At 36.5% G+C, this 26,409-nt stretch overlaps 1 protein-coding gene and 1 long non-coding RNA gene across 10 annotated transcripts in view; one reads left to right on the top strand and one right to left on the bottom strand.

Moving 5' to 3' along the window:
- LOC116791186 overlaps window positions 1-26,409 on the bottom strand; it is a 69,431-nt gene that overhangs the window by 29,175 nt on the left and 13,847 nt on the right. For 3 of the 9 annotated variants that reach the window (XR_004358634.1, XR_004358633.1, XR_004358632.1), the window contains exon 4: window positions 1,238-1,297. The exons of 5 other annotated variants lie outside the window; for them this stretch is intronic. This is a non-coding gene — a long non-coding RNA (uncharacterized LOC116791186). Of the gene's footprint in view, window positions 1-1,237; window positions 1,298-13,573; window positions 13,656-26,409 lie in introns of those variants that run through there. One more of the 9 variants, XR_004358641.1, reaches the window with a different exon arrangement.
- The window catches only part of LOC116791185 (EVI5-like protein), a 99,473-nt gene that overhangs the window by 63,702 nt on the left and 9,362 nt on the right, over window positions 1-26,409 (top strand). Inside the window, 4 exon segments of the mRNA XM_032696952.1 lie at window positions 1,580-1,674; window positions 1,676-1,724; window positions 5,312-5,407; window positions 14,674-14,769. Of these exon segments, the coding sequence (XP_032552843.1) occupies window positions 1,580-1,674; window positions 1,676-1,724; window positions 5,312-5,407; window positions 14,674-14,769 (336 nt within the window).

Genomic DNA, 26,409 nt, shown 5'->3' with positions numbered 1-26,409 from the left:
TTGAACACTAGTACGTGTGAATTGAGCTGGATGCTGCTGTTGGACTAGGATAGAAGAATCTAGTGCATACAGTCCAGCTTACTTTAATGTCTCTTCTTTAGTCTTCTATGACTATGCTTTCCAAAGTTCTCATTTGGATTAGTTGGTAAACTGTGTGAATGTAAATTTATTAAATTATATCTGATTTAACAACAAAAGAATGCTTAAGGTGTTTTAAATTTCACAAATCTAATAGGCAATTTTGATAATAGTAATTCTAATTGTTTAAATGGCAGTGTTTTGCTTTCTTCTGGTGAAACTGGTGATACTGGGTTTTCTGCTGAGGTCATGAATCTGGTTACTAAGCTTGGACTCGGCAGAGCAGTCTGTGTGTTGGTCAGGTGTTTTTAGCAGAAGCTTTGCCTTTTGTGTGCCAGAATAGAAATGCATGGATGACCTTGGCTGAGGTTTGTTCAGAAAAGACAATCATAGCTTGACTGCCAAATTCTTTTCGTATAACTAGGAATAAGTTGTTAAGCAAAGAAATCTGAAATAAAAGTGCACTAAAGTGGTGAGTTCATATTATATTAGTGAACTTTCTGTTGAGTCAGTAAGCACACATGCAGTTGATGAGAAGGATTTGTAAGAGACTTTGAGAAATCCTCCCAGGAATATCTGCTAAATGTAACTGTTTTTTTGAGAGAATTGTGCATCCAAAAGGCTAAACAAACAGTAGCTTTACTTGACAAGGTTCAACAATTCCAGAAATAATGAGAGCACGTAAGGGTGTGCTACTGAAGAGAGATTAGCTAACTGCAAGGCACATGGTGGTTATTTCTGACAGAGGCACTGCTTTTCTATACCAAGTGAATAAAGGTTTCCTTTGCCGTAACTTTTAAAATTTTCATTGAGGTGTCAATACTGTTGCACTACAGTTAAAGTGCTTTTATTTTGTTGCCTTTGCCTCATGTTTGTATTTTGGTCAGTAGGGGGCATAGGGATCCTGCTGTCTGGCTGATATGTCACAAGACCTTTTAGGTACTTCTCACTTCAGTGTTATGCATTGAGTCGGTATGTGTTTATGCTGTTTAGCTCTCAGCTGAGAGAAATGCACTGGTTCTCGTATTATGTACTGGCCTGCACAGCTTCACGTACAAATGGTGACTGGTACTACTGCACTGATCTCAATTAAGGTGCCACGTTGCTTTTAGGAATTCTGTGGACCAGAGAAATGTGGCACATAATATCTCTGACATACCTGATGTTTCTTGGATGCATGCTGCAGTTGGGATACAAGTTCACAAAATCTTTGCCTTACCTAAGCAAGAAACTGGGAAAAACAGATGTACAGGAGCTTTGCGATAGCATTCTTGTAATGAGTCATCTGTTGTTAAGGAACAATTTGAATATCTTGATCATAAACAAAACGTCATGCAAACTCTTCTGATTGCACTTAGAAAACTCTGAATGCTTTTTCATCAAAAGTTTTTTATGGTAAATAATCTGTAAGTCTGTTTTGTCAGACTTCAGAGAGTTAAATTAATATCAAAAATCTTTCCTTAACATGCATTTTCATTCCCTTTTTTTGTCATAAATTCAGAATCAGATCAACAGTAATCATTTACGAAGGGCAGAGCAAGAGGTTACCAACCTACAGGAGAAGGTGCAGTATCTTTCTGCACAGAACAAAGGACTCTGGCTCAGTTGAATGAAGCAAACGTAGACAAGCAGAGATTGAATGCACGGTAAACAAGATCCTGAATAGGACTACTTGGGTGCTAATATACATGGCATTTAGTCTTGTCGCATGCTGTTGGATAGAATTGTGTCTTAACTGAGAGGCATAAATCATAAAAACCAAAATCTTTTTACTGATTTTGGCAACATCATCTTGAATTTACCCTCTCACAAAAATCACTTGAGGTTTTGACAGAGCTGCTTCTTTGTGGTCCCACAAGAGAAACTTTAAAGTGTGGTTCTACTCAGAAAAGTGTCTGCATGTTAATCTAAAAAGACCCTCCGAGACAACAGACACTTTTAGGTTTTCATTTTCTTGCTGTCTGCCAATTCCATTTGTTTCTAGTGAACTGAATCAAAAGTGCAATGAAGAGTAACTTCTACTGACTACTCAAACTCCATCACAAACTTTTGGGTAAAAAGCCACTGAATCTTAATGAGAAGAAATTGCTTCTACCGACTGTCTTGTTTGCCATGATCATTGGGTTCCTAAGTGCTATTTTTTTAATGCTGAGATTATTCTTACTGATTTATTATTTTTTTTTAATATTTTCAGTCTTGATGATATGTCCTTTTTCATATACCTGTAACTTTTTGTTTGATACTGAAGGTGCTCATTAAACATTGAGATTGAGGATTAGAGTGTGGAGTCAATATTCTGGTTTTATGTTGACTATAAGAGAATAATATGTTTTTAACTTGACTAATGTGTTTGTATACATAACTATTCTCACTAGGATAATTTGCTTGTAAAGCTCTGTTCTAACATGGGCTAGAGAAAAGCACGACAGTAATAGACAGAGCACTGGTCATATTCTTTAGAGATTCTCTGAAAATAGCAGTGGTCAATAGCCAGTGAAGCAGTAGTACTGACATACACTGACATTAGATCCTGAAACTTGGTTTGTAGTTGATAGAAAAAAAATTACAATTTACATTGTAAGATATTTTATGGGTTGATGTTCTGATATAAATGAAATATTACCAATTTGATGCATATCCATTACCTGGATTTCTACTGTTTAACTATGAGCTAGACAGTGACTACTTGGGAAGAGACTTAGTAGAATACCATGTAGACTCCTGTACTGCTTAAATGCACAAGTGTTTTTGCTAAGTGTGATGAAAATGAAATTTTAGTGTTAAAGTGAATTGAAAGGAAAAAAAACCTTAAAGTTTAAAGTAGAAAGAGAAACATTATGCTTCTCAGGCCAAAAGCTTGCAGTATTACTGGCCTTTTAAATACTAGGTATACAAGAGACTGTGACGACGATGTAAGGAATATGTTACAGGTGTGAAGTGCTGGCCTCCAGCAGTAACAGCAGACTTGTACCTACGGGTCTTCTAGAAGTAGGTTCAGTATCTGTACCTTCACTAAACAGTGTTGCTACCACCTTAGATTTGGTCTGAAATACAGGCTGCCCAGAGAGGTTGTGGAGTCTCTTCTCTGGAGATATTCACAACTCACCTGGATGCAATTTTGTGCAACTTGCTGCAGGTGAACCTGCTTTAGCAGAGGTTGGACTGGGTGATCTCTAGAGGCCCCTTCCAACCCCAACCATTTGGGGATTTTGTGAAATGCAAATAACAACAGGTAGGTTTAATTGAAAATACAGTACTGCTGTGTAAATACGTGAAATAAAGCTATTTAATATGTTGCTGATATAATAACTTTATATTGAAAACCGATGAAGAAAGTTTCAGTAATCTTTCAGATAATGTCATGGAGCAATACAGACAAATATTAAGTTTTTGTAGCACTAAATATATTTAAAAGTTCCACCTCTCATCTCTTTAAATATAGCAAGTTTGTTATTCCCGATTCCATTAGTAACTGATGTTCGATTATTTTTTTTCTTCCTGTTGTTTCAAGTCATCTGAAATCACACTCTAGTTCTATTTTTGTCCGTACATCTTGGATAGGTAGCAATATTTCTACTTCAAGAGGTGTCTCAGAAAAAATATATATTTGGAATTTTCAACTCCACCCCCAGTTGTTCTATGCATAAAGGATTGGTACGTTATTTCAGTAGCTTGTATTTTTATTTTTAAAAATAACTTGAAATGCATAAGCAGAAGTTAAAATTTTTGTAGCAAGTTACATCTCATACTACCTGTAGGACAACTCTTTTCTGTCACTGGTGTGTACTGATACATTTTTCCCTTTTGATCTGAGTACTGCTTCTACAGCAAGGACTCAATTTCAGATTGTTTCTTGAAACTCACCACTGATCTTTCTAATCAGTTTTGCTAAAGAATTTACAACATAAGATTTGTGCCCCCACCCCAGTCTTCTCCTTCCTACCACCATATCAAGTTCTGTGGTAATTGAGAACATGCTCTGTTTCAGAGATAAAGCATAAGTGCCATCTAGAGCAACACCATTGACTCATCTCAGATACCGGAGTCTGTCCTTCAGCTTTCAGTTAAATACATGCAATCCTGTGGACTTGTCGGTTGGCTTCATTTGAGTAATCACGCAACAGAATTTGGCAAGAATGGCTGAACTTTGGCTAGCACATGATGGATTTCTCTGAAATGGACTCCACTGATTACAAATACTGTTAATTGGATCCTATAGATGATATACCTCTGTTACAGTAATCTTTAAAAAAACCCCAAACAAATAGCATGTTTTCAAGTGGCTACTGAGATAAGCTTTGATATGTTCAATTTGGTCTCAACAATACTGTCTAACAAAGGAAGCTTGAGTACTGTTAGTTTGAAGCACACATTAAAATAACTGAAATACTGGAACTGATTTACAGTAACTACAGTTTAGTTACACCAGTCTGCCATAAAAGCAGGTGTACCTGAGCCTAGTCTGTCTTTTCCCCAGTTATTTGCTCTCCAGCTGACAATAATGCTCACTCACTATCTAGCACTGCTTTCTCTCTGTGGTTGTACTAGACTGCTGAAAATATAATATTAGGTGTTTTGTGCTCTGAAGTCTTGAGGACTTGCCTCATAAAACGGGAATAAGGGTGTTTCATGTTTCCTTCTCTCTTGTCCAAACTCAGACTGCCTATCATTTATAGACAGACTTACAGGTTAAACTTACAGTGGGAGGCTGATTGTAGGTTATGTGCATTGGTATTTTATTCCAAGCTTCGCCGTCTACTGTGATTTAAGATAGCTGGACTAAATGAGGTTAGAATATATTTACTTTGTGGGTTTTTTTTTAATTTATTTTTTTAGACAAAGGAAATGATAAGTAACTCTTTTGTAGCTTTGCTGTTTCTTTATATATAAAGTCAAAGGTTGAAGATTTTTTTTATTATGTTGAGGCTTTTTCTGAATTTACAATATAACATTTCTGAAAACAAGACAGCTGTTTTCTGGACCGAAAAACTGATAACAGCAAGTTTTCAAAACTGCACAGATGTATTTGTTTTAGATTATTACAGTTTCGAATTTATATTAGATGATTACATAATTCTAGGGGTTAAAATTAAATTTCAGTTCTTTGGAATAGTAGTAGTTCACACAGTAGTGCAGAGCAGTTTTCTCTTCTTATAATTTTGGGTAAAAGCAGTGCACAGTTGTTAATAGCTGAAACTGATATTTGTTTGCTTTCATCTCTGCCTTCTTTCAGAGCAAAGAAGAAGTGATGGCAGTTCGGCTCCGTGAGGCAGACCGCATTGCAGCTGTGGCAGAACTCCAGCAGCATATTGCTGAATTAGAAATCCAGGTAACAAGTGATGGCATTAAATGTGTAACTTGATACTGATTAGTTTTTGTACTTCATGGGGTTTTTCTGCCTCCACTTTCTTTCCTCATTAACCTACTGAGAACACAAGGCACTGCTTTGCCAAGTAGGATTATGCTATATTGTTGAATTCCTGTGCAAGCAAAGCCTTAAATCTACTTTATCTGCATACTTGTGAGCTGTTAATAATTGTTTCTGTACAAGTACTGTGCTAATGGCAACACTCTTTTTAACTCTGACTTTTGTTTTGGTTTTTATTCTCGTAATTGGTACTTTTTACCAATGAACAGATGAGGTTGAAAACATCCTCTGCCCCAAAAAAGATGCTAACATTTTGATTTCAGCAAACATTTTTTTCCTATGCTTACTCTTCTGCTATGACCAGTATGGGAGGATTTATTGTAAAACTATTACTCCCTTTATGTAAATCTTGAACAGAAATGTTTACTGCTACCACATCACTGTAGGATCTGAAGATGCATCCTTTGGCCTCTATGTTGTTCCTCACACTTTCAGTTCCTTTTGGAGCTTTACTTGTCTCATGAACTTGAACAGAAATTACTGTTCTTTGTATTTTCTTGGCTTGGAGAAATCATGATGTCTTACTGTAGTCTGGCCTTTCTATACTCATATACTGTTGTCCTGTCTGAATTCTGCTGCAAAGGTTTTCTTGATTATCATTCCCAGGTTACTAGCTAGTTACTCTCTAGTTTATTTTTTTAAAAAAACTGGTATTGCTATTGTCTTTTCTTCCTCTGAAATCTTTTCTTTAAGGTGATGATTTCTCAGCTAGTTGTAGCTTTTTCATCTCTTTGTATTTGGAATGTACAAATAAATTTCATTGAGCTTGCATAAAGAATTTTCATTGTATTTCCTTTAGTGCAGCAGGCACGAAATTTATTAAAAGAAAAAGCAGTCATTTCTTTTAATCATATAATGCTTAGATAATGCTGTGATCAGTACACTAGAAATACAGTAAGCATTGCATATGAATCATTTATCATTTTTTAAGATAAAAGAGTAGCTGAATTTAGGTCAATCTTCTACTCATGTTAACATTTTACTAAAAAAAAGGGGGGCGAAGTTTAGAGGTTACTTCAAACAATGTGATTTTGTAGGTGAGAAGTCAATACTCATTTTGCATTATTTTTACTTTAGTACAGACTTCAAATGGCATCCTGTTTCCCTTATTTGACTGATACAGGTCTCCCAAAAAGTAGTCGAAATCTTATCAAATGGTGAATCCCCTAATGATCAGGGGTTTTTTTCCTGGTAGCTGTCACACAATTAGAATTGTATTCATTTTGTAATGTCAATACATCTAACTGGGTTTTCTGTTGTTTGACTGATCAAACCATCCATGCTCCATCATTTTACAGCTCTCTCCTATTCCCTTTCCATATTTTGCTTAAGTTATAGATATAAAAATTGCATGCAGATTTTTATAATACCTGTTTCATGACTCTGGCTAATACGTTCAAAGATTACACTGCCCCTCTTTTGTTGTGATATTGCACTGTCTCATGTTCAGTTGGTTGTCCACATCACCTCTCCTTCCTTTTCACAATAACTACTTTGTAGGATGCAACTTTTAGTTATGTTTTTATTAATCTAGGTTTTATGTTTCCTACTAAAGTGCATTTCAAGTCTCAATCTTAGTAAAATTCTGGATTTTCTTCACAAATGACAGTGGCTGTGCTTTCTTTGTACACAGTGTGGAGTATGAAATAATTCTGTGGCTGGAGTTCATGTTTCTCATTTGATGACTTTGCCCTGTTAGGTTTTTGGTGAACTACTGATCTCAAACTTAAACAAACATGGAAGAAAACTTCTTCAGTTGTCAAACAGATTTTGAGTGTGAACGTTATCATATTTAAAACAAAAGAGATTTAGTAGAATTAAGTTCCTCTAATGTTAATGTATTTATTTCTGACACTGTAGACATGACCTGAAAGCCTTTTATTGGACTGTGATAGGTTGTTTTTTTATTTAGGAGTCTAAGCAGATACTTTTGACCAGTGTGTTTTGCCAGCAAATATGAAACTTATGATCAAAACTTCCTTTTTGGGTACTCATGCTCAAAAGCCTTTGAAACACCTGCACCAAAAAAATAGTAATGGAGTTGGAAAGCCTGAACTCCCAAAGCTTGTAAACTGTAAACCATGCAATTGATAATAGAGCTTAAACAAATGCCACTTTTTAAGGAAATTGAAAATCTAAATAACTTCTTCCTCATTGGAGAAAAAGCTGCCTCCATTATCTTCTGTTCAGTTTGTTGCTGCACTTGCTGTGATCTTATGTGAGGAGCAGAGAGCCTTTTAATCAGGACTTGCCTTAATGACTTGAAATGCAATATTTAATACCATAAATACACATAGCCAGTCTTAGAGTGTAGGTGTCTGTCTCAAAGTAGAGACGCACAGAGCACCACGAATAGATCTGCTTGGTGAGTTATTTCAAAGCTGATAAAAATGAAGGGAGGAAGTTAACCTACCTCATAACCTTCCCTTTTTTTGAGCAGGGTGGAGCTTTTCTAAGAAGCTCTAGGGATTCACTGCCAGGTCCACATGGTCCATAGCAATGCTTAACCTGAATTGTGTGGTTTTCTTTTAAATGTTCATGTAGGTGTAGGTGCAAGACACTGGTGTTAAATTTGTAACAGAGTATCACTACTCCCACATAAGAACTGATCTGACGTTACACACACAAATGCTAGATTTAAATCACAGTTTATGGGTCACTCTTAGTTTTGGTTAGTAATAACGGCAGAGAAGGAGAAGGAGAGAGAACTCTTGTCATTCAACAGTAGATGTAATTCTGCAGCAAGTTGTCAGTTTATTATGATACTAGGAAGTTATTTTTTAATATATTCTAGATGCCATCTTATCTTGGCTGAGCATTCGGTTAATGAGCTTTTAAATTTCTGTGTAAGTATACTGAAGTGCAATGAGTTGTCCAATACATGACATTCCTTAGCAAAAATAACACAGAATTGAAGTATAACTGAAGTTTAACTTATATTGCACATACCTGTTCACACCTTGTAACTAAATGGCTCGTCCTGGTCAGGTTGCATGCGCTCTGATTGTGGTTGTCTCACCCTTTTGTAAGGTGTAAAGACCCAGGGGTAAGGAATGGACATTGTCTCCCTCTATGTCTATTGTCAATTAGCAAAGATTCAGGTTTGCTTCCTCAGGAAGCTAGTCTAGTTTTCAGCTGAACTGGTCTGATAGCTTCAAACTGCAGCAAGCAAATATTTCTGGCCTATTAATTAGCAAGTGATCCTTCTGATCACTTATGGGCAGTCCTGTTGGTCCATCGGTGGTGTTTTGGGTTTGTTGGTTTGGTTTTTTAAAGGCTTTCCCTGCAGTAGTTGAAAGAAGAATAGAAAAATTCAGGCAGGGTTAAATCAGTTGCAAGCTACTCAGATGGCTTAGGGTATGGAGCATTAGGCCAGTGGAAGTGTAGGCGGGCCAAGGAAGCAGAGTGGGGCAGCTTAATCCCTCTCCCTCCATCTCTGTTCAGGCTGGTAACTTGTACCAGCCTCTTAAAATTATCTATCCATGGCTGGTTTGGGTTGGCAGGTATAGAGCACACTTGTAATATAAAAAACCGGTGTTACATCTGAGTAATCTTAAAGCAAAAAATATCCATAAGAACTCATTCTTCTTTTTGTTAGGTTGGTCTGGACAGGCGGTAACATCACCTCCTCCTGCTGTGTTTCCTGGCAGATTCAGAGAATTTTGTCACATTTACCCTATCTCTAACCGTGTCAAAGCTGCTTTGAGAGCAACTGTAAAGGAAATCCATGATTGTGCTAGTAATCTCCCCCACAATTTAAACTTTTAGCACTATTTCGTTAGACTGAAGCCTTTCTATGACCTCTGTTTAATAACTTTTCCAAGTACTGACTGCTGAGTAAAGAAATTGTTTCCATCTTTTCAAATTACAGGAAACCTTTTTTTTACTCTTATCAATAGTGGTGTGTGATGTTAGTGATGTGTTTTTGAAAGTATAGAATGAGTCACTGTAAAGTCACTGAAAGGACACTAGTTACCACATTTACCCTTCTGAATATACTTCATTTACATTTTTAATGCAGTATCTTTTGCCACAGAGTAAGAATTATAAAGTCTCCCCTGAAAAGAGGCTGAGACAAGGCGTTAACAAGTAAATATTTCTAAGTCAGAAAAAATCAAGGATGTTAGGGAAACATCCTGTCTTCCAGCCATTTTTAGTAAAGATGGTACATTGTTATCTTAGGAACAGCAACTTTCCAGTGTGCCTGGAGTTCAACTGCCTATAAAACCATTTTTTTGTTTTTCTGTGTTTTTAAATATACAGTTATTAAAGTGAAAACAATCCTAGATGTTTTCTTATGATTTAAAATGGCATATTTTCTCACTGATGTGTTTTTATTTTCCTACTCTGATGTGATAATTGAGTGTTTTATAAAACTTTGTCCTTTTGCTCCTCTTGGGATAAGACACCTGCAACTGAAATTTGATTACGTTGATCTTCTGTGTCTTTGATTGAGCAGCAAAAGCAGGCTTAAGGCCTCCAGTGTTTTTTGGGTGACTTCCAGTGATTTATTTATTTGTTGTCTAAACACTTTTTATATCATGAATACTAAACTTGATTCTGGGAGGGCATTATACAGTAATAGTTTTGGGTATTTTAAAATGGCATTCTTTGAAGCAGTCTGTCCCTGCACTCTTGTGTTGCCAGCTATACATGCTGGTCTGCTGACTGAGTCTGAAAGGTCTCCACATGCTTGGTGGTTCTCAGTAGGTATCAGGTGTTTGAGACTAACTGCTGCTTCTTTGGAAGATATTTTTCTCCTGGAAAGCCAGACAAAGGAGGATTCAAATATGAGATGAAAACCATGATTCTTAGCTGATACTTTTTGGTGGGCAGAATTTTTCCTCATTCTAAGAAGGAAATTTTTGGAGTACAGATTTTTCTTCTTAGGAACTCTCAGTGTAACTCTTGTATGTACAGAAGTACAGTCACTCTAGTATTTCACAGCAGGATGAGAGAGGTGAGAGCTTCCAAAACTGTGAAGGGGCCTAAGTAAGTTCTGTTTTAGCAATGGGTTTTTATGATCTACAGAGCTCATTTCCTGCTTTGCTGCCTGTGCTGCTCCCACTATATACACAACCTCTGGGGCAGGGGATTGGATTGTGTTCTGCTGTGTACACTGTTAGAAGCACCTATCACCTGAGCAGAGGTGATACCTGGCTGACAGCGTGTTTGTTTTCATGATACGGGGTTTTCTCATGGGGGAGCTGGTCTGTTGGAAGAGATTATAAGACTGGGAGGAGTTATTAATCCTCCAAAGCAGTGAAACTGAAATGAAGCATCTTTATTACAACATAACACCAATTGGCATTACTTTTCTAAAAACCTTTCTGGGAAGAGGAGATGGGCACCACTGCAGTGGTGCCAGTCTGCAGAAGCAGCACCCCAGTGGGTTGTGCATGTAGAGAGATTCGTTCACATATAACTGCAGGGTGTTTTAAACAAATTCCTAGATTCTAGAATTGGCTAGCTTTCATTATCTTGCAATTCTGATAATACATTTTGCTTATGACATGTTATCTGACTTTTTCTCTATATTTTAGTTTTAAATTTAAAATGGCTATTGTTTGCCTAGAGATCAGCTATTCTTAGTGTCATGACCTCTCCAAATACAACAGATTTTCTATAGTAGTGCTCCCCCTCAAAAAAAAACAAACAAAAAAAAAAAAAAAACCAACAAACCAGCAACCCACATCCTATGTCTGTAATTCTAGATTTTAAAAAATAAAGCATGAAGATATAATTACTAATTGCTTATGCTATTTCCTTTTAAAAGGTGCAATGTTAATACCTTAAAGACTTCCAAATTTTCAGTGGAGTTGTTTTGAACCCATACAGTTGATTTGAGTGCTGTCCTCAAAAGTACAAAGCTGCTCAAGCACAGTAGTACAAAACTATTCAGGCACAGTATAAAAACAATGCAGAGTGAAATGTCTAGTTCCTACTAAAGTAAACACTACAATAGGAAGCATTAAATGAAATTAAGTTGCATTAAAGCAATTTAATTTTTCTTATGTCAGTGGGACTGTCTAGTAACTAATGGTATTGCCTCACCTGGAGTACTGTGTGCAGTTCTGGGTCCCACTGTTTCAGAAGGATGTGACGGTCCTTGAATGTGTCCAGACGAGGGCAATAAAGCTGGTGAAAGGGCTGTAAGTAAAGCCCTGTGAGGAGTGGCTAAGGATGTTGGCCTTGTTTAGTTTGGAGAAAAGGAGGCTGATGGGTGGCCTCATTGCCCTATATAGCTTCCTGAGGCACTCTTATCCCTGGTATCCAGTGATAGGACACGTGGAAATGGTTCAAAGTTGCACTAGGAGAGTTCAGACTGGACATTAGGAAGCATTTCTTTACCAGAGAGTGGTCAGACGCTGGAAGATGCTTCTTAGAGGTGGTCGATGCCCCAAGCCTGTCAGTGTTTGAGGCATTTGGACAATGCCCTTAACAGGCTTTAACCAATTCAGCCCTGAATTGGTTGGGCAGTTGGATTAGATGGTCATTGTTAAGAATTATGTTAAGAGTTAAGAATTATGTAATATGGTGTTATCCAAGCTGAAGTTGCTCAAGCTTTGATTAAGCTACTCATGAAACATGAACATTAAATTATTTGTGCAGTTACCATGTGTTGTTTGGAGCATGAGTGTCATCGTGGTCTGGGGCTTTCACCATTCACAGTGACATACTAGCTGTGTTTTGGCACTATTCTAGTGTCATCTAGAATTCAGATGTACAAGTGGGAATCTAACCTGCATGGGGACAGAATATAGGGTTTGTTTTGCAGTTGTGGAGGTTTTCACGATCTCAAGATGCATATATACTGACCTTAAAAGATACCATACTCTCCTTAAAAGAGATTCTAGGATGATATTAAGATCACTTGATAAAAACAGTAAGAAATAAGTTTTTATGATAATCAGGAAGTAATAGATAATGTCATACAATCTAGGGTAATCTTGAGAAGCAAACCTAGAACTATAGAATTTTTCAGAGGAAGGTTTCTGTCTGATTGAGAGATACTAACAGATAGTAGGGAAAGCTGTTAACATTGGGTTTGGTCACATTAAAAAGAACTGCCATGTTGAAGTTTTTCCTGACAACAATTTTTCTTTTTGAATTCTGTCAAGCCGCCCTAATGAAAAAACACTGTTAAAGAATATTACTACTAAATTTAAGTTCCTCACATTAAAATTTGCCTTTGATTAACGAATGCTCATCAGAAGGTGGGAATTACTTGCATTAAGTTCAGGTTACTTTCTAACGTGAAATGTCACTAGAAAGTGAAACAATTTGTCAGATCATGGTAATACTTTGTACTTGTATGGAAATGTATGTATTGATGAGAAATAGTAATCTTTTCTCACAGTTTTAAAGAATGTTGGGTAACTTAATCATAATCTGACAGATAAAACTTTGAATTTTTTTTATTCATCTAAAATATGTAAGTTTTCAGCTATCTATTTATTATTTATTCTCTAAATTAGATGAATTTGGTAAACATTAAAATATATTTTAATGCTATAGTGTCTGACCCCTACATGTTTTTTCAGTGGTTTGCTACTGCACCTGCATGAGTGTCTCTAAAAGGCAATGGCAGGATCAACTTAGTCTACTTTTCTTTTTTAAAATAAACTCAATCTTTTCTATTGCTCAGAGATGAATAGCAGCTGTGAAAAAGACTGATACCTTGCCCTTAATTTTTTCTATGTCATCCTTTCAATTTATCCACTGTAGACAGACTTGGTAGCTTTTAGAACATGGGCTTATTTAATTTGAAATATGTAATTTCTGTTGCAGCCAGTTAAAAGGATCAGCTTCTGATCTCTAGTGTTTTGAATGTTTCAAGAGGAAGTTACAGCATGACCTTTTTTAAAGCATGTTTGTAGAAAATGATATTGCAGTGTTCCGTTTGGGTTTTTTTGGTTTTTTTTTTTTGTGCTAAATGCATTTTTGTGAATTGCCAGCTCTACAAAATCTGTAGTTCTGAAAGGAAAACTGAAACTTACTTGCCTTTCACTAAAAATGGGGATCTTGCAAGCCAGGTTTGTGCACTATATTCAGCTCCAGCTGACTGTAGTTAGAGTCAGTTCTTCCACGAGCAAATATACATATCAGATTATTTTGTAATATCTGCATTAACTTTACAGTGTTATTTCTGGAATAAAAAGTAACAATAAAATCACTTAAATATAATGAAAGTGTGTGATTCCCATATGGTATACACTGTGGCAGTAAATCTGCATTATATGGGAAATCTGTTGTTTAAATGTGTCTTAAAATGGCTTTTGGTGGTCTTTGCAAACACATGCTTCTTCTTCCCAACACCCCCCACGGTAATGTTATCCATGCAGGAATGTCCTGGGAAGGTGTCCTGAGGTGTTTCCCATTGGCCTTTGTTAACCCCTTCCTGTGATTGGGTGTTCCTGTAAGTCCCTTGAGACTTCTAATTGGTTACTCTGTGAATCCTCCTAAACCCTATAAATGTAACATCCCCAACAATAAACTCTCTCTTGCCTCCTCTCCATGCTGGTGTGCTGTCTATACACAAACATCTTTCAGCTTTTTGTGCAGTGCCAAAACCAACCTGCTAAATGTTACTGCTTCTGCTGTTAGTTTATACTGACTTAACTTGGGAACACCTTTTTCATGTCCTCTTGTGCACCCAGTTTCAATGTAAGCTCAGCTGCTTATTACACTTCTGTTTTAAAAGGGCTATGACACCTATGTTCTATTTGTGCTAACACTTTGCTTTACTGGAGCTTTTTGATACTATAATGTATAGTGACATAGTCATTCACAGTAATATAAAGTAATTTTAACTATTTAGGACAGGAACTATTAGTAATATTGATAATATTATGTGTGTGTGTGAATTGGGTTTACTAAAACAAATATACAACCTCATGTACATAGGACATGAATTCCACCTGTGAAGCTGGTAATTCTTCGTGCTCCTCCATAGAATCCTGCCTGTTAGTACTGAGAGAGTCAGCTTGGTCTGAGCCACTGTCACCCTTAGACACCTGCTGTAACTTCAACCAAATGAAAGTGCTGGATGGTGTCTGGGACTAGCTTCTGTTTGTGACAAAAATATGCAGACAGTTAAACTAAGATTTTTAATATAGTAGATCTTTGAATAATTTGAATATGATTCCTTTTTTTAACCAAAACAGAAAGAAGAAGGAAAAATTCAAGGGCAGCTTAATAAATCTGATTCTAACCAGTACATCAGAGAACTGAAAGATCAGATAGCTGAGCTGCATCATGAGGTAAGTGATAAAATACTACAGTCTCTGATCACATGTACCTTTTGTCCTTTCACTTGTAGCAGGTTTTGGTTATTTAACAGTTATTACATTTTCAGTACCTGATTTTACCCAAGTACATTATTTTAAATGAATGCAATAAAACTCTTATACGTGAATCTTTCCTTTACCCTGGGATGTAAAAGAACAAAAAACTGCTTAGTTACATGATTTGATATTAAAGGAGATCAGCATTTATGTTCCACCTTGGTTTTTCTCCTTAATTTGATGAGTTGATGATGTTCGTGTTGCATTTACTGCATTTGGAGCTTTGTATATGAAAATAAGCCCCTTTATGCCTTTATTTGCTACAACTATTAAGGCTATTACAGTTAGAAACTAAACTGCATTTGTTCGAGTAGAAGAGTCCATGTGTAGATTTTCTGGTTCTTGCTCTTGCAAGGATGAATTTTATGTGGTACTATACTGAGATTGCTTAAAAAAAGAAAAGGATGCTTGCTTAACATCAGTTAACAGATTTGTAAGTTTTAAACTGCCAAAACCTTCAACCTATGAAATTTCTGCCTTCAAACTTCCTTACTCTAATAGTTGTAGTAACTTTCTGTTAGTTAAAAAGATCAGAAGGTCTTGAAACAGAGATGGCTTATGTAACTACCATCCTCACTGGCTCATTTCACTTCATCCTGCATTGTGAAGAAATGTCTTTACTTAACACTACACTGTGTGCAAAATGCCCAGTCATCTTTGCATTATAGTCTGCTTCTGTTTCAGTAGCCTTCTAATACACAGCTCTGATAGTGTTGGTTAAAACCATAGTATCATAGAGCAATTCAACCTAATTGTTTGTTTGGTGCCTTTTTGCTTTTGTTAAATAAACACACACTTTCTTTAAGTGTAGATAGTGTTTTCATAACAATCTCAGTAGATTCAACCTTTTAGGATCAATCCCCTGAGAGCTGTAATACAGTTGAGGATCTTGGAATGCTGTCTATGCTATAGATTGCTATGCTATAGATTGAGGATAGTCTCTAGGGCCATCAGTCCAGCACCTTTACCAATCATTAAGCTCACTTAAAAAACAGATTTAAAAATCAATAACCTGTCTTCTTCCATTAAAGCACTCTAAGTAGCTTGCTTTGTTCCTTATAAGAAAGTCACCTGCTGAATTCTCAGAAAGCCAGATATGTAGTGTATTTTTGCATTATGAATAAATAAGGCACTGTACTGGCTTTTTCTTCTGCTTGGTGTATGTTTAAAAGGTAAAAAACACTGCTGTGGGGGAAAGTGGAATTACTGTTGGAAAGCTGTTGCATAATTTTCTCAATACCATCATTTGTTACATGCCTGGTGAGTAACTCAGTTGTCACGAAGGCAGACAATATTGTACATGTTTACTGTGTGTAAGTTAGTGTTAACAGGTTGGAATGAAGATAAGGTCCATTAGCTCACAGAACAATGATAATTCTCAGTAATACCAGTGATTCTTAAACAGTTCAGCCTAGACAAATCTTTATTAGCATTTCAATTTGACTGAAAGAAAATACCAGCTATAAAGAATAATGAATTTTAACAACAGCAGAGTTTGAGTAATTCCATGTAGAAGACCACTCCTCATCTAGATTTCTTTTTGTTGTGGCTTAATTTTTAATTTACAAACTAGGTAAACACTACAGAAACAAAGTCATTCTAGGACACATAGAAACAGTAAGAAGAAATGGTCTGACTTGATAATCCTACAGGTCTTTTCTGACCTTCGTGGTTCCATGATTTTATGAAACTCTGTATGTAGTAGACATGTTCTATCCTGGCAGCATTCTGAATGTTTCCTTTCTTAAAGCCTGAAAGTCTTTGTTTACTAATGACTTTTTTTTCCCTTCCCCTCTTACTCTTATGTATCTATTTGTCTAGTTTTTAAATAAAAAATTAAGAGGGAAAGTAGTGTTTTCTGCACTGTTTCCTCAAAAAGCAAAATCTGAACAAAATGGCAACAGGAAGAGGCAAAAATGTTTGCCCTCAACTGGTAAATGTAAAGATTAGAATAATTTAGTCACTGCCAGTTCAACAACAACTTTAAATCTGCACTGAGGCACCTTCATGTACACATCCATTAATGACTGTGTTCTTTGCTTTTTGGCTAGCTGCTTTTTGATTCTACTTCTGCAAAAGTTAAAAGAAACGTTACATGTTTGCAAATTCATCTTCCTGAAGATAGGGTGATGGTGTCTGTGACATGCTGACCACAACCTCCCAACTGGTTAGCATGTAAAAGGCACTGGAAATGGAACAGAGCTCTTGCTGACTGTATGATTACCTTCTAATATATTGTAATGCTGTAACTTTAAACTGTTCCATCAGTGTTTGCAAGCCAGGGTAGTAGCCAGGGACAGGTCAAACCCAGAATATCAGTGAGGAACACCAAAAGGGACAGCCAAGAGAGAGTTGTTAGTACTGCCCAGCGACTAAAGCTGAATTCTCTCCACTAGAAGGTGGTGTGGGGGTGGGAGTTGGCCATGGCACAGGTGCAAAAGGCTGCTGCTGTAACTTCTCTCGACTTTTTAAGTGGAGAAAAGTTTGACCCTCAGAGTTCAGATATTTCTCTCAGCCGTTCCACTGTGGTGACCTAAATCAGCCACATATTGGAACTCTGCATATGATTTCAGATGATTAATCAGTGGACTCAAATTACAAAGGACAATTGGTTGGAAGTTTTTAAAAGCATGAACAAAATTTTTTAAAAATAAATTTTTAATTTTGGTCATCTTTTTCAGAGCTCAAAATTTTGCATGTGTCTTAAATATAGTGCAGCTTGCAGCCTAAAGGATAAATTTCAGCTGCTTTTATTACTCATCCAGGAATAGTAATGCTACAGTCAGTCTTCAGTTAATATTATAAGAAGACTTACTTGTAGTAAATTCAAGTTGTATTCCTGTTACTGAATAAAACTGCACATACTGGAAATGGGTAGTATGGCACCCAAAACTGAACTGATGAGGCACAAAGCTATGAAATGTACAGTGTAAATTAAATAGAAAAAGACAATGCCTTTTTTCTTCCCTTTCAAATAAAGTAAAATAACTATAAATGGAATTACTATATTGGATTTTTGGCCTGTTCTAACAAGCTGCCTACCTGATTCCTTTTACACCTAACCAGAGGATTTCTGTAGGACAGTAAGCTAAACTGTATATTGGCTACTTCACAGTAGGTCTTAAACTTGTATTTTATGAACGCTTCAGGAAAGCAAACAGACAATATTTGGAGCTTTGAGGTAACAAGAAGTTGCAGGCTTCTGCTCTACTAGATTCTCTAGACTTCTGTAAGCTTCTGGTTTAGTGGTGAACATGTCAGTGTTGGGTTAACGGCTGGACTCTGATCTTAGAGGTATTTTCCAGCCTTAACAATTCTGATTCCATGGACATTATCTTCGATCTACTTACATGCACCTCTTTCTTTGCACTAACCTGAACAACCAAATATGGGTTAGAATCTTAATACTGAGTGTAACGTACAATGTTATGTAAAATAGTGAATTAATTCTTAAATTCCTCAGTGCAACCATAATTTCACTCAGAGATCAAATACATATAGATCAATTATTATTAACTTGCACTTTTAACTTTAGTAAATATATGTCAGGTTTTATGTTCATTCCCTAGAAAGTTACTGACAGCTATCCTTTAATCTTTTACACAACCTCTCAACATTCAAAGAACAGCTGATGCATAATGAAAGGATACTCAGACTGCAGTATTTCCACTTAGCCAGTAGCTAATCCTTTGATAAGTTTTGTATATTTAGTGCTGTACTACCTTTTCTGCTTTGTTGGGCACAAAGTTGTTAGATGGTTGTGACTTATGACTTTATTGTTGAAGGTTGAAACTAGTGTGAAAACCTGAAATGTTGAGGATCATCATAAACAGGAAGTCATGATGTAAACTTCTTTTTAATATGCACTGGACTTGGATACTCTGTCCACCTTTTCAGAAATTTGTGTCCAATTGCCATTTGTTCTTTTCATGAATTGAAATCTTTCCACCTAGCATTTTCTTTCTTCCTCCACTTCCCTTCCATTCTTAAAGCTATCTCTACAGTATTCTCTTCCAACTTAGTGGGATTTTAGCCTAAAATGCTTTCTCATTGTGCAGTCCCAACAGGCTACAGCTTCTGTGGAGCAACTTTTGTTACTCTTGCCAGTAAGTACGGAAGCTTGGTTGCCCTGTCTTTGGCACAGAAGAAACAAGGTCTAGTGAGCACTGTATTCTGTCACTTGACTTTCAAGTTCATATGTTTTAACCGATGTGACATAAATGACATGAGTATACAGACACTGCACGATTCATACTATGGTTATATATTCTCAGGCTGCACAAGGAGTGCTAATACTTCACAGAAGTTGCCTTTGATTAGACACCAAAATGATAAGTGAAAGCAACTTTTGTGGTACATTTTTACTGTTCAAGAACGTATCCCACTCAGTAGGCAGTACTGAAGTAAAGCTGTTATCCTATGTGGAAATGAATACACTGGAAGTTTTGGACTGTTACGAGTTTCCACTACGTAAATTTAAAGGTTTAAGAAAAAGTAAGATGAATCTTGAACAAGTTGTTACTCTTTTCAACACAAATCACATACTGAGGAAACAGGGAGAGGGTGTTCGTAGTTTTCCACTTTTTCCTTTTAATTCAAACTGAATGGAATTAAATGATTTATAAACTACTGAAGTTCTGCATTTCATGCACTACCCCTCTACGTGCAATCACTTTATATGTATTACCCAGCAGCTGCCTCTGCTTCCTGTTGGATGTTGCAAGGCTCGCATGTGTTACCTAGATTACAGGAGTGGTACAAAAGATTAGAATTGACGTGCTTACCCACAAACTACACTGGCAGACCACAAGACACCTTTGGAGACAAAAGCAAGTGGTTTCCAGTCTTTCAGACTTTGTGATTTAGGACTGAAGTGCTTAAGTTGTTTCACATGAAACTTTACAAAGTTTGTCATATTGTTAGCTGATTTTTGTGTCTCTCAGAATCTTTTAATGAGTTTGTTTTGCTCTTAAATTGCATTTTCTTATTTATACTACTACAGTATTTCAAATGGGGATTTGTTTTAAGCTTATGACGGTTTTCATATTAAAGGCTAAATTCTGCCTAACACTGAGGTCCACAAAAGCCTCTACAATTTTGGATTCCAGTGGATTTTTCCATGAAGCTATGATTCATCTGTGTATTGGGTATCTGTGTTAGAGGACAGCTTTATGAAGAGAAACAGCACTTCCTTCACTTAGCACATTTTTCCTTAGGAGGCAGAAATATGGATGTTCAAAACAGCCCATTTTTCAATTATACTGTGGCATCTGTGCATCTGCAGGGACTATTCCACCTCCCACCCCTCCCCATGAATTTAGAGAGCTGATTGCTGGAGTTTGGGAAGAACATTCTGGGAAACTTCATATTTTGCCTTTTTTCTGCAGGCATCTGCTATTGACCACTGTCAGAGACAGAATACAGAGCTGTTTCTCTGTATTGAGATATGCTCTCGACAACTAATTGTAATATTTTGAGAGGAAGCAAGGATGAGATTTTCTAATGTGCAAATCTTATGCATGTGTTTGGTATTTGAATGAAAACCAAAATCCTGATGTTAGTGTGGCATGCTGTTCCAACAGTTAGAAAACTATCTGCAAACTAGTCCAGTTAACAATATTTCAGCTTGGCTGATGGAAAAGAATAACGTGGCGAATTACTTGGGGCATTATTATTCTGCCAAAATAATTTCTGAGGCATTTAAAAGGCTTTATAATAGTACCTTTAAGTGAAATTCTAGTGATTAAATTCTTGCATATTGACAGTGCAGAAAAGGGGGATTTTTTAAAGGTATTTCCCATTTCAGTATCTGAAAACTTGATGGCTATTCAAAGAAGTAATGACCATTAGCTTACTACTCTTCCATTCCCACATACATAGAGTTTATCTAGGAATGGATGATATAGTATGTTTTAAGAACCTAATGCGGTCAGTAAGATTCTGATATAGGTGTTATCTCATGGTCTGATCATGCTCCTGGTGAGCTAACATTTTAAGATTGGCTTAATGAAAAAAGATATAAAAGTTGGAGATTAAATACTATGCTTTTAAAAGATTTTGCTTGTGTAAATGAAATTCAAGATAGTTTAAGTAATGACTTTGAGGATAAATAATGCATAAGTTGTGACCAAAGGAGTAACTGGTAATATGGCTGAATTAAGGATACATCTTGCAACCTGCATTAGCTTTCTAGGCTTTTTCACTGCTGAAACTACAATGGAGAAGGGAAAGTAAACTGTAGCCCATCAGTGTGAAGGATTAAAAAAATCACCTATATGGGCCACGCAATAAAATACCTAAATAAAATTCAATGCACTACAGTACCAGGATGAAAGAATAAACCACATTAACAGTTCCTTTAATCTTAAATATCATAAATGTAAATGGTACGTAAGCTGTGTTTAAAAGCTGTCAAATTATGTTCTCTTTTTATTATTAGCTAATAACCTTATATCACTGTGGGACGGCGAGTGGTTCTGGTCCCTGGCACAGTTGGGTCCAGGTTGTCCATTAAGAGTTGAGGGAATATCTTTACAAGCAGCTATGTGATGAATCCGCATCAGTCATAGATGAGCACAAAATTGTGGTGCTCTTGTGACCCACTGGAATAGCACCAGATGGGTTGTCCACTTCCAGCAGCATTCCTGGTTCCTATTTCTCTCATAATCATAGCATCTGAGCTTGAAGATGGGATACTAGTGGGAAGCATTATTTCTTTCCTCTATTAATTTTATTATTTGGATTCCTTTCAGTCAAATTCAGTGCTTCCCAAATCAAATGTTCTCTTATCTGATGCAACACTAGACTGCATTCAGAAGCAGAGTAAATAACTTGGAGTAAATAACATACTTTAGAATAATGGAGATATGAGGATTAACTGGGGAAGGTGAATTCTAGTTGCAGTTCAGCCTACCAGAATTTTTTTCAAATTCTCTGGAGACAGAGGGTTTATTTCAGTCAATTTTTACATTGTTTTCCCTCCACAGTTGTCAGTAGAACCATAATGTTGGTTAAAACTCCTGTATTAACTCTTGCAAAGCACTTGTTTCTCAATACAGAAGAGAATCACATTAACATCTTCTAATAGTATGTTTTACTAGACAAATGCTTTCAAAATATGTGGCTGTCTATAAATGTTTTCTTACTTGATAAGAAGTGTTGTCCCTGAAAGGAAATATGTTAGCCCTCAGATTTACAGAGTAAGCATTTCAACTTGTGGTGGAAGTTTATAGCACAATAAATCATGTGCTTTTCTTTTACCATATCTTGCAAGCACAGTTGGACAAGAGATGATCAGATTTTTCCCTCTCCACAAGTAAAATTCTTGCGAGGCTGCTGGACAGCTAAAAATGTAGTTGCTTTACTAGTTATGTGTCAAAGTTGCAGAGCCTCCGTGCTGGCAGAGTCTGATTTAAGTGGTTGTGGTCAGTCTGAGGAACCTGTGATGTGATAAGATAGCGTTTGTGAGGTCATGTGGTTTGCAAACACCCAATCTAATGTAGCAGCTTTGTCTACACAGGAGAGTTAAATATACACTCTATGCTTTAGAAAAGGGAATTGCTTTACTTCTTAGGCTCAACTTGTCCTTGAGAGTCAGATGTTAAACTGGCTTGATAATGCCCAGATTGTTACAGAAGTGGAGGACTGATCAGATTGGGAGTCTTATTATCCAGTAACTTTCTCCAATTTAGTCCTGACTTTAATAAAGCAACTAGCTTTAGAAACTCTCTGGCTAAACTAAGCAATCAACAGTCAGAAGGAAGGCACAATGGAATCTCTATATTTTATGAACTCGTTTGTTTAATTCAATTAACTTTGGGTGGTCATAGTGTAATTAACACAGTCATGTTACACTTGCCCAGAATGATACGATTGATTCCTTAGTGATGGTACTTCATTCCGTGAATCTTTGGACACAAACTCCATCTTCATCTTTGCATGAGGTAAGGTTGATTCCTCTCCCTTCTCCCCAGTAACAACACCATCAACAAAATATTTTCCATCCCGTGTGAGGGTGAAGGAAACCTCTAAATGTGAAGAGTGTAACCAGGACGCTGATGTAGTCTGTCCTTAAATGGAACATGTCTTTGTTTACTTGGATGAGGGACACATGATTCTTAACTGTTTCCCCACCACTAGTGACAGATTAGGTAAAATAAATGAAGATGGGTGATGGTTTTCACATTTTCCCCTTTTTTTTCCCGACTGTATCCTACTGCATCTGAGTTTCAGATCTGTCTTGCTGAGCAGTATAATAGTTCCTGATTGCACCATTAAAGATGAACATAGCTATATTGTGTCTTTCTTTAGAGTTTCTCTGGATTGCTAAAGCAAGTAAACTGATAATAGATAAAGTTATTTCACTATCTTGGCAATAATGTTCTTGACTGTTGAAACTGTGTAACCTGTCTGCTGTACCGATTAGAGCTATATTAGGGTCTGTTGTGTGTTTCTGCCTGTAAATTAAGTTTTTGGGGATTGAAAAGTGGAGGAATCGAGGAATTGAGGTTCTACTGGTTTATCTGAGTGGTTGTTCCTTGCAAAAATTAGGTGCTGCCTAGGTGAGAAGCAAGCTCAAGAGAGGACTGCTATGTGTTAGCTTGTAATAGGTCTCCGTAAACTTATCTGAATATAAGTGAGGCAAACAGTGGAAATGTGGTAGAAACCCCTCCTAAAATTCTTTTATCACCTTGAGTGGCAGCCAGCACAAACGAAAGTAGTTTCTGCAGTCAGAGGCAAAAATGTTACTTAGTCCATTTAAAACTGCTGAGTTTAACTTGTGCTTTAAAAGGACAGAGTAAAAGTGTGAAATGATCATTTCCTGTAACTGTTGCCCGGAATGGGTATATTTTCAGTCTCTCTATCAGCCAGTACATTCTAGTTAATGCTTGAGGTTTCAGTAACGTTTGTATTTACAGATGCATACTGTAGAGAGGTGCACTGAGACTTAGGTATTTCCTTGGATATAATAATTGCAGTACCGTCAGTATGCTTATACTGCTGTTTTAAATTATTTTTGTTGTCGTGTCCTCACTGCAAATAAACACTTCCATCAGAGCTTCTTGTAGAGTTTCTGGGAACTTTCCATAAATAACTAGTAGGTAGGGGGAAGGAAAATTCCTAGGCCTGTAGCTTGGAACTTTCTTTGGAATTGCATACAATCTCACTACAACAAACCTGTCAATCTTACAAAAATTCCCTCGAGAAATAAAACCTGACTTATAATTGCCAAATACTAACTTTTTTTGAAAATAGTGTAAGAGTTGGGTATTCCTTAGCACTGTTGCTATTTCAATTGCATATTTGATACCTAACTTCAAAGTTTAACTTGATTACACAGCACTAGATCAAAACCAGATTCTTTAACCATATAGTGCAGTGATCAAAATGTCATGACCTCCCATTGATCGCTTTATTGGTTTCCTGTTCTGATTCACTGGAAACCTTCTGATCTGAACACTTGGTGGTGGTTTTAATCTTTGTCACGTTTACAATACAGCAGACTATGGTAAAACTGATACACAACATACATTTAACATCATATTTCCTTTTGGCTCAAGTGCTCTCCAAATAATAATGTTGAAAAAATACTTTTTATAAAAACTTTAGTCAGGAAATATAAGAGTACATTCAGAGCAATAGGAAATAAATAGCTGGACAACTAGAGCTGAGATAAATATTTCAGATATTTGAGATAAATATTTCAGGTTGTATACCAGTGTGTTATATACTAGTGTGTTACTCTTGGTCATCCTTTTAAAAGTATGAGTTTCAAAAACTAAGGTAATACTTTCATTAAACAGGAGACTAGTAATTAATCACATACTTAATCTTGGATTCCAGAGAGTTAAAGATGAGTCGGGCAGATTCATCTAATGTTGCAGTACCTCATGACTGTTGCTTTTAAGCCTACTATAGATGGGGAAAAAAAGTCAGGCCAGTTTTTAACTGGTATTTTTAACTTTTAGCAATAGCAGCCATATTTGCACAGCCAGAATAAGCGGCCTAGGCCTGTTCAGGTATTTATTATTGTCATTCGCTGGTGTTCTGGCTCAGACCCACAGTAGGATTATCCAGCCTGGAGTTTACTACTTGCTCTGATTTCTGATTAGCTTTTGTTACCAGTTTCAAGGTGTTTTGCTGCAATTGCTCTAAGAAGTGGATAGATAATACTGCATCAATATTAGATTGAATTCAATTTACAAACTCCAAGACCAGCTGTACTGTTTTGAGATAGTGCAGATCAAGAAGTTCAAAGAGAACCTGCAGACAACTGGATGTGGACACTTGCAGTCTTCCTACCATGAAATGTGCTGCAAATCAGCACCTTTGAACCCTTCTGCTATACTGAAAGTAATCAAAAACTAACTTTCCCAATCTGTGTCTTTCTGCTTGTCCAAAAATCTCTAGCAAATCAAAATTAACTTTTCTCCAAGACTCATTTTATAACACCTCAAGACAAGAAGCCAAATATTCCACCAAGTCCTCTAAAACTTTTTGTCAACAGATTTTTATCTTGGTATGACCATTATAAAATATTTTGGGGGCCAGATGAGATAATGCTGGAAGGAAACAAATACAGCTCTGAACACATCTCTACAAAGCAGAGTTAATTTTCTTTAGGACACTATTTTATATTCTTTATAAATACTACTTTATAGAAACCACTAAACTTGTACTGTTCTAGAATCACTAACTCATATCACTTGTTTGCTGATTGTGCAGGTTTCCTGGTTTTGTCATGCTACACTCAGTCCCAAATAAAAGGCCAAATGTGCTAAGATGGTCCCAGACAGTCTTGAGTATGTTAGAATGCAGCTTGGCTCTTCCTGTAGGGATCTTACAGGGACTGCTTAATAACCTGATTTCAAAGGTGGACTCCCTAATAATCAACATTTTGTTCATCTCACTGAAAGCTGGGTGAAAATTTTTAGATAAGGAAATGAATTAATGTATATATCAAAGACTTTAAAAGTGTCTTTAAAAAAAAGCTTTTATGAGAAATGAAATGTTTAATGGTGATTCATTAACTGCTAAGAAAAGGAAGCAGCTTTGCAAACAAATTTTTGAAATACTCTCACTGCATGTACTTTGAAAGCATGATCAAGATATTTCCTGCTTTCTTAAGTCACAGCACCTAATGCACTGGATTTTTTTTTAAGCAATTTCAGTTTGCTTTATTTTCCTTAACTAGTTTAATTTCTTTATTTAGTCCCTGATGAGAAACTTGAGTACTGCCTTACAAATATCACCTTTGGGGGTGGGGGAAAGGCTAAAGCAAAGGCAAACTATAGAGCTATGTAGTGGTGGCTCTAGTCTGCTAGACCCCAAATTTATGTCAAACCCTCACCCTAAACACTTCAGGCTAACTTTAATATTTTTAGTTTAGGTGAACTCCGTGGGGAAAAGTATTTTTGTTAGTGGCGTTATAAAACTTCTCTGAAATAGTCTTCCAGAGTTTTTAAATGCCTTTTTAAATGTATTCACTTCCCTCCTGATGTCCATGGTTCTTCAACACCCATTAGAATGTACTGAACAGCTTGATTTCAGAAAAAT

This window comes from Chiroxiphia lanceolata, chromosome 9 (genome assembly GCF_009829145.1).
Source record: "Chiroxiphia lanceolata isolate bChiLan1 chromosome 9, bChiLan1.pri, whole genome shotgun sequence".
Classification (NCBI taxonomy): Eukaryota; Metazoa; Chordata; class Aves; order Passeriformes; family Pipridae; genus Chiroxiphia; species Chiroxiphia lanceolata.
This window is presented reverse-complemented; position numbering and strand designations above follow the sequence as displayed.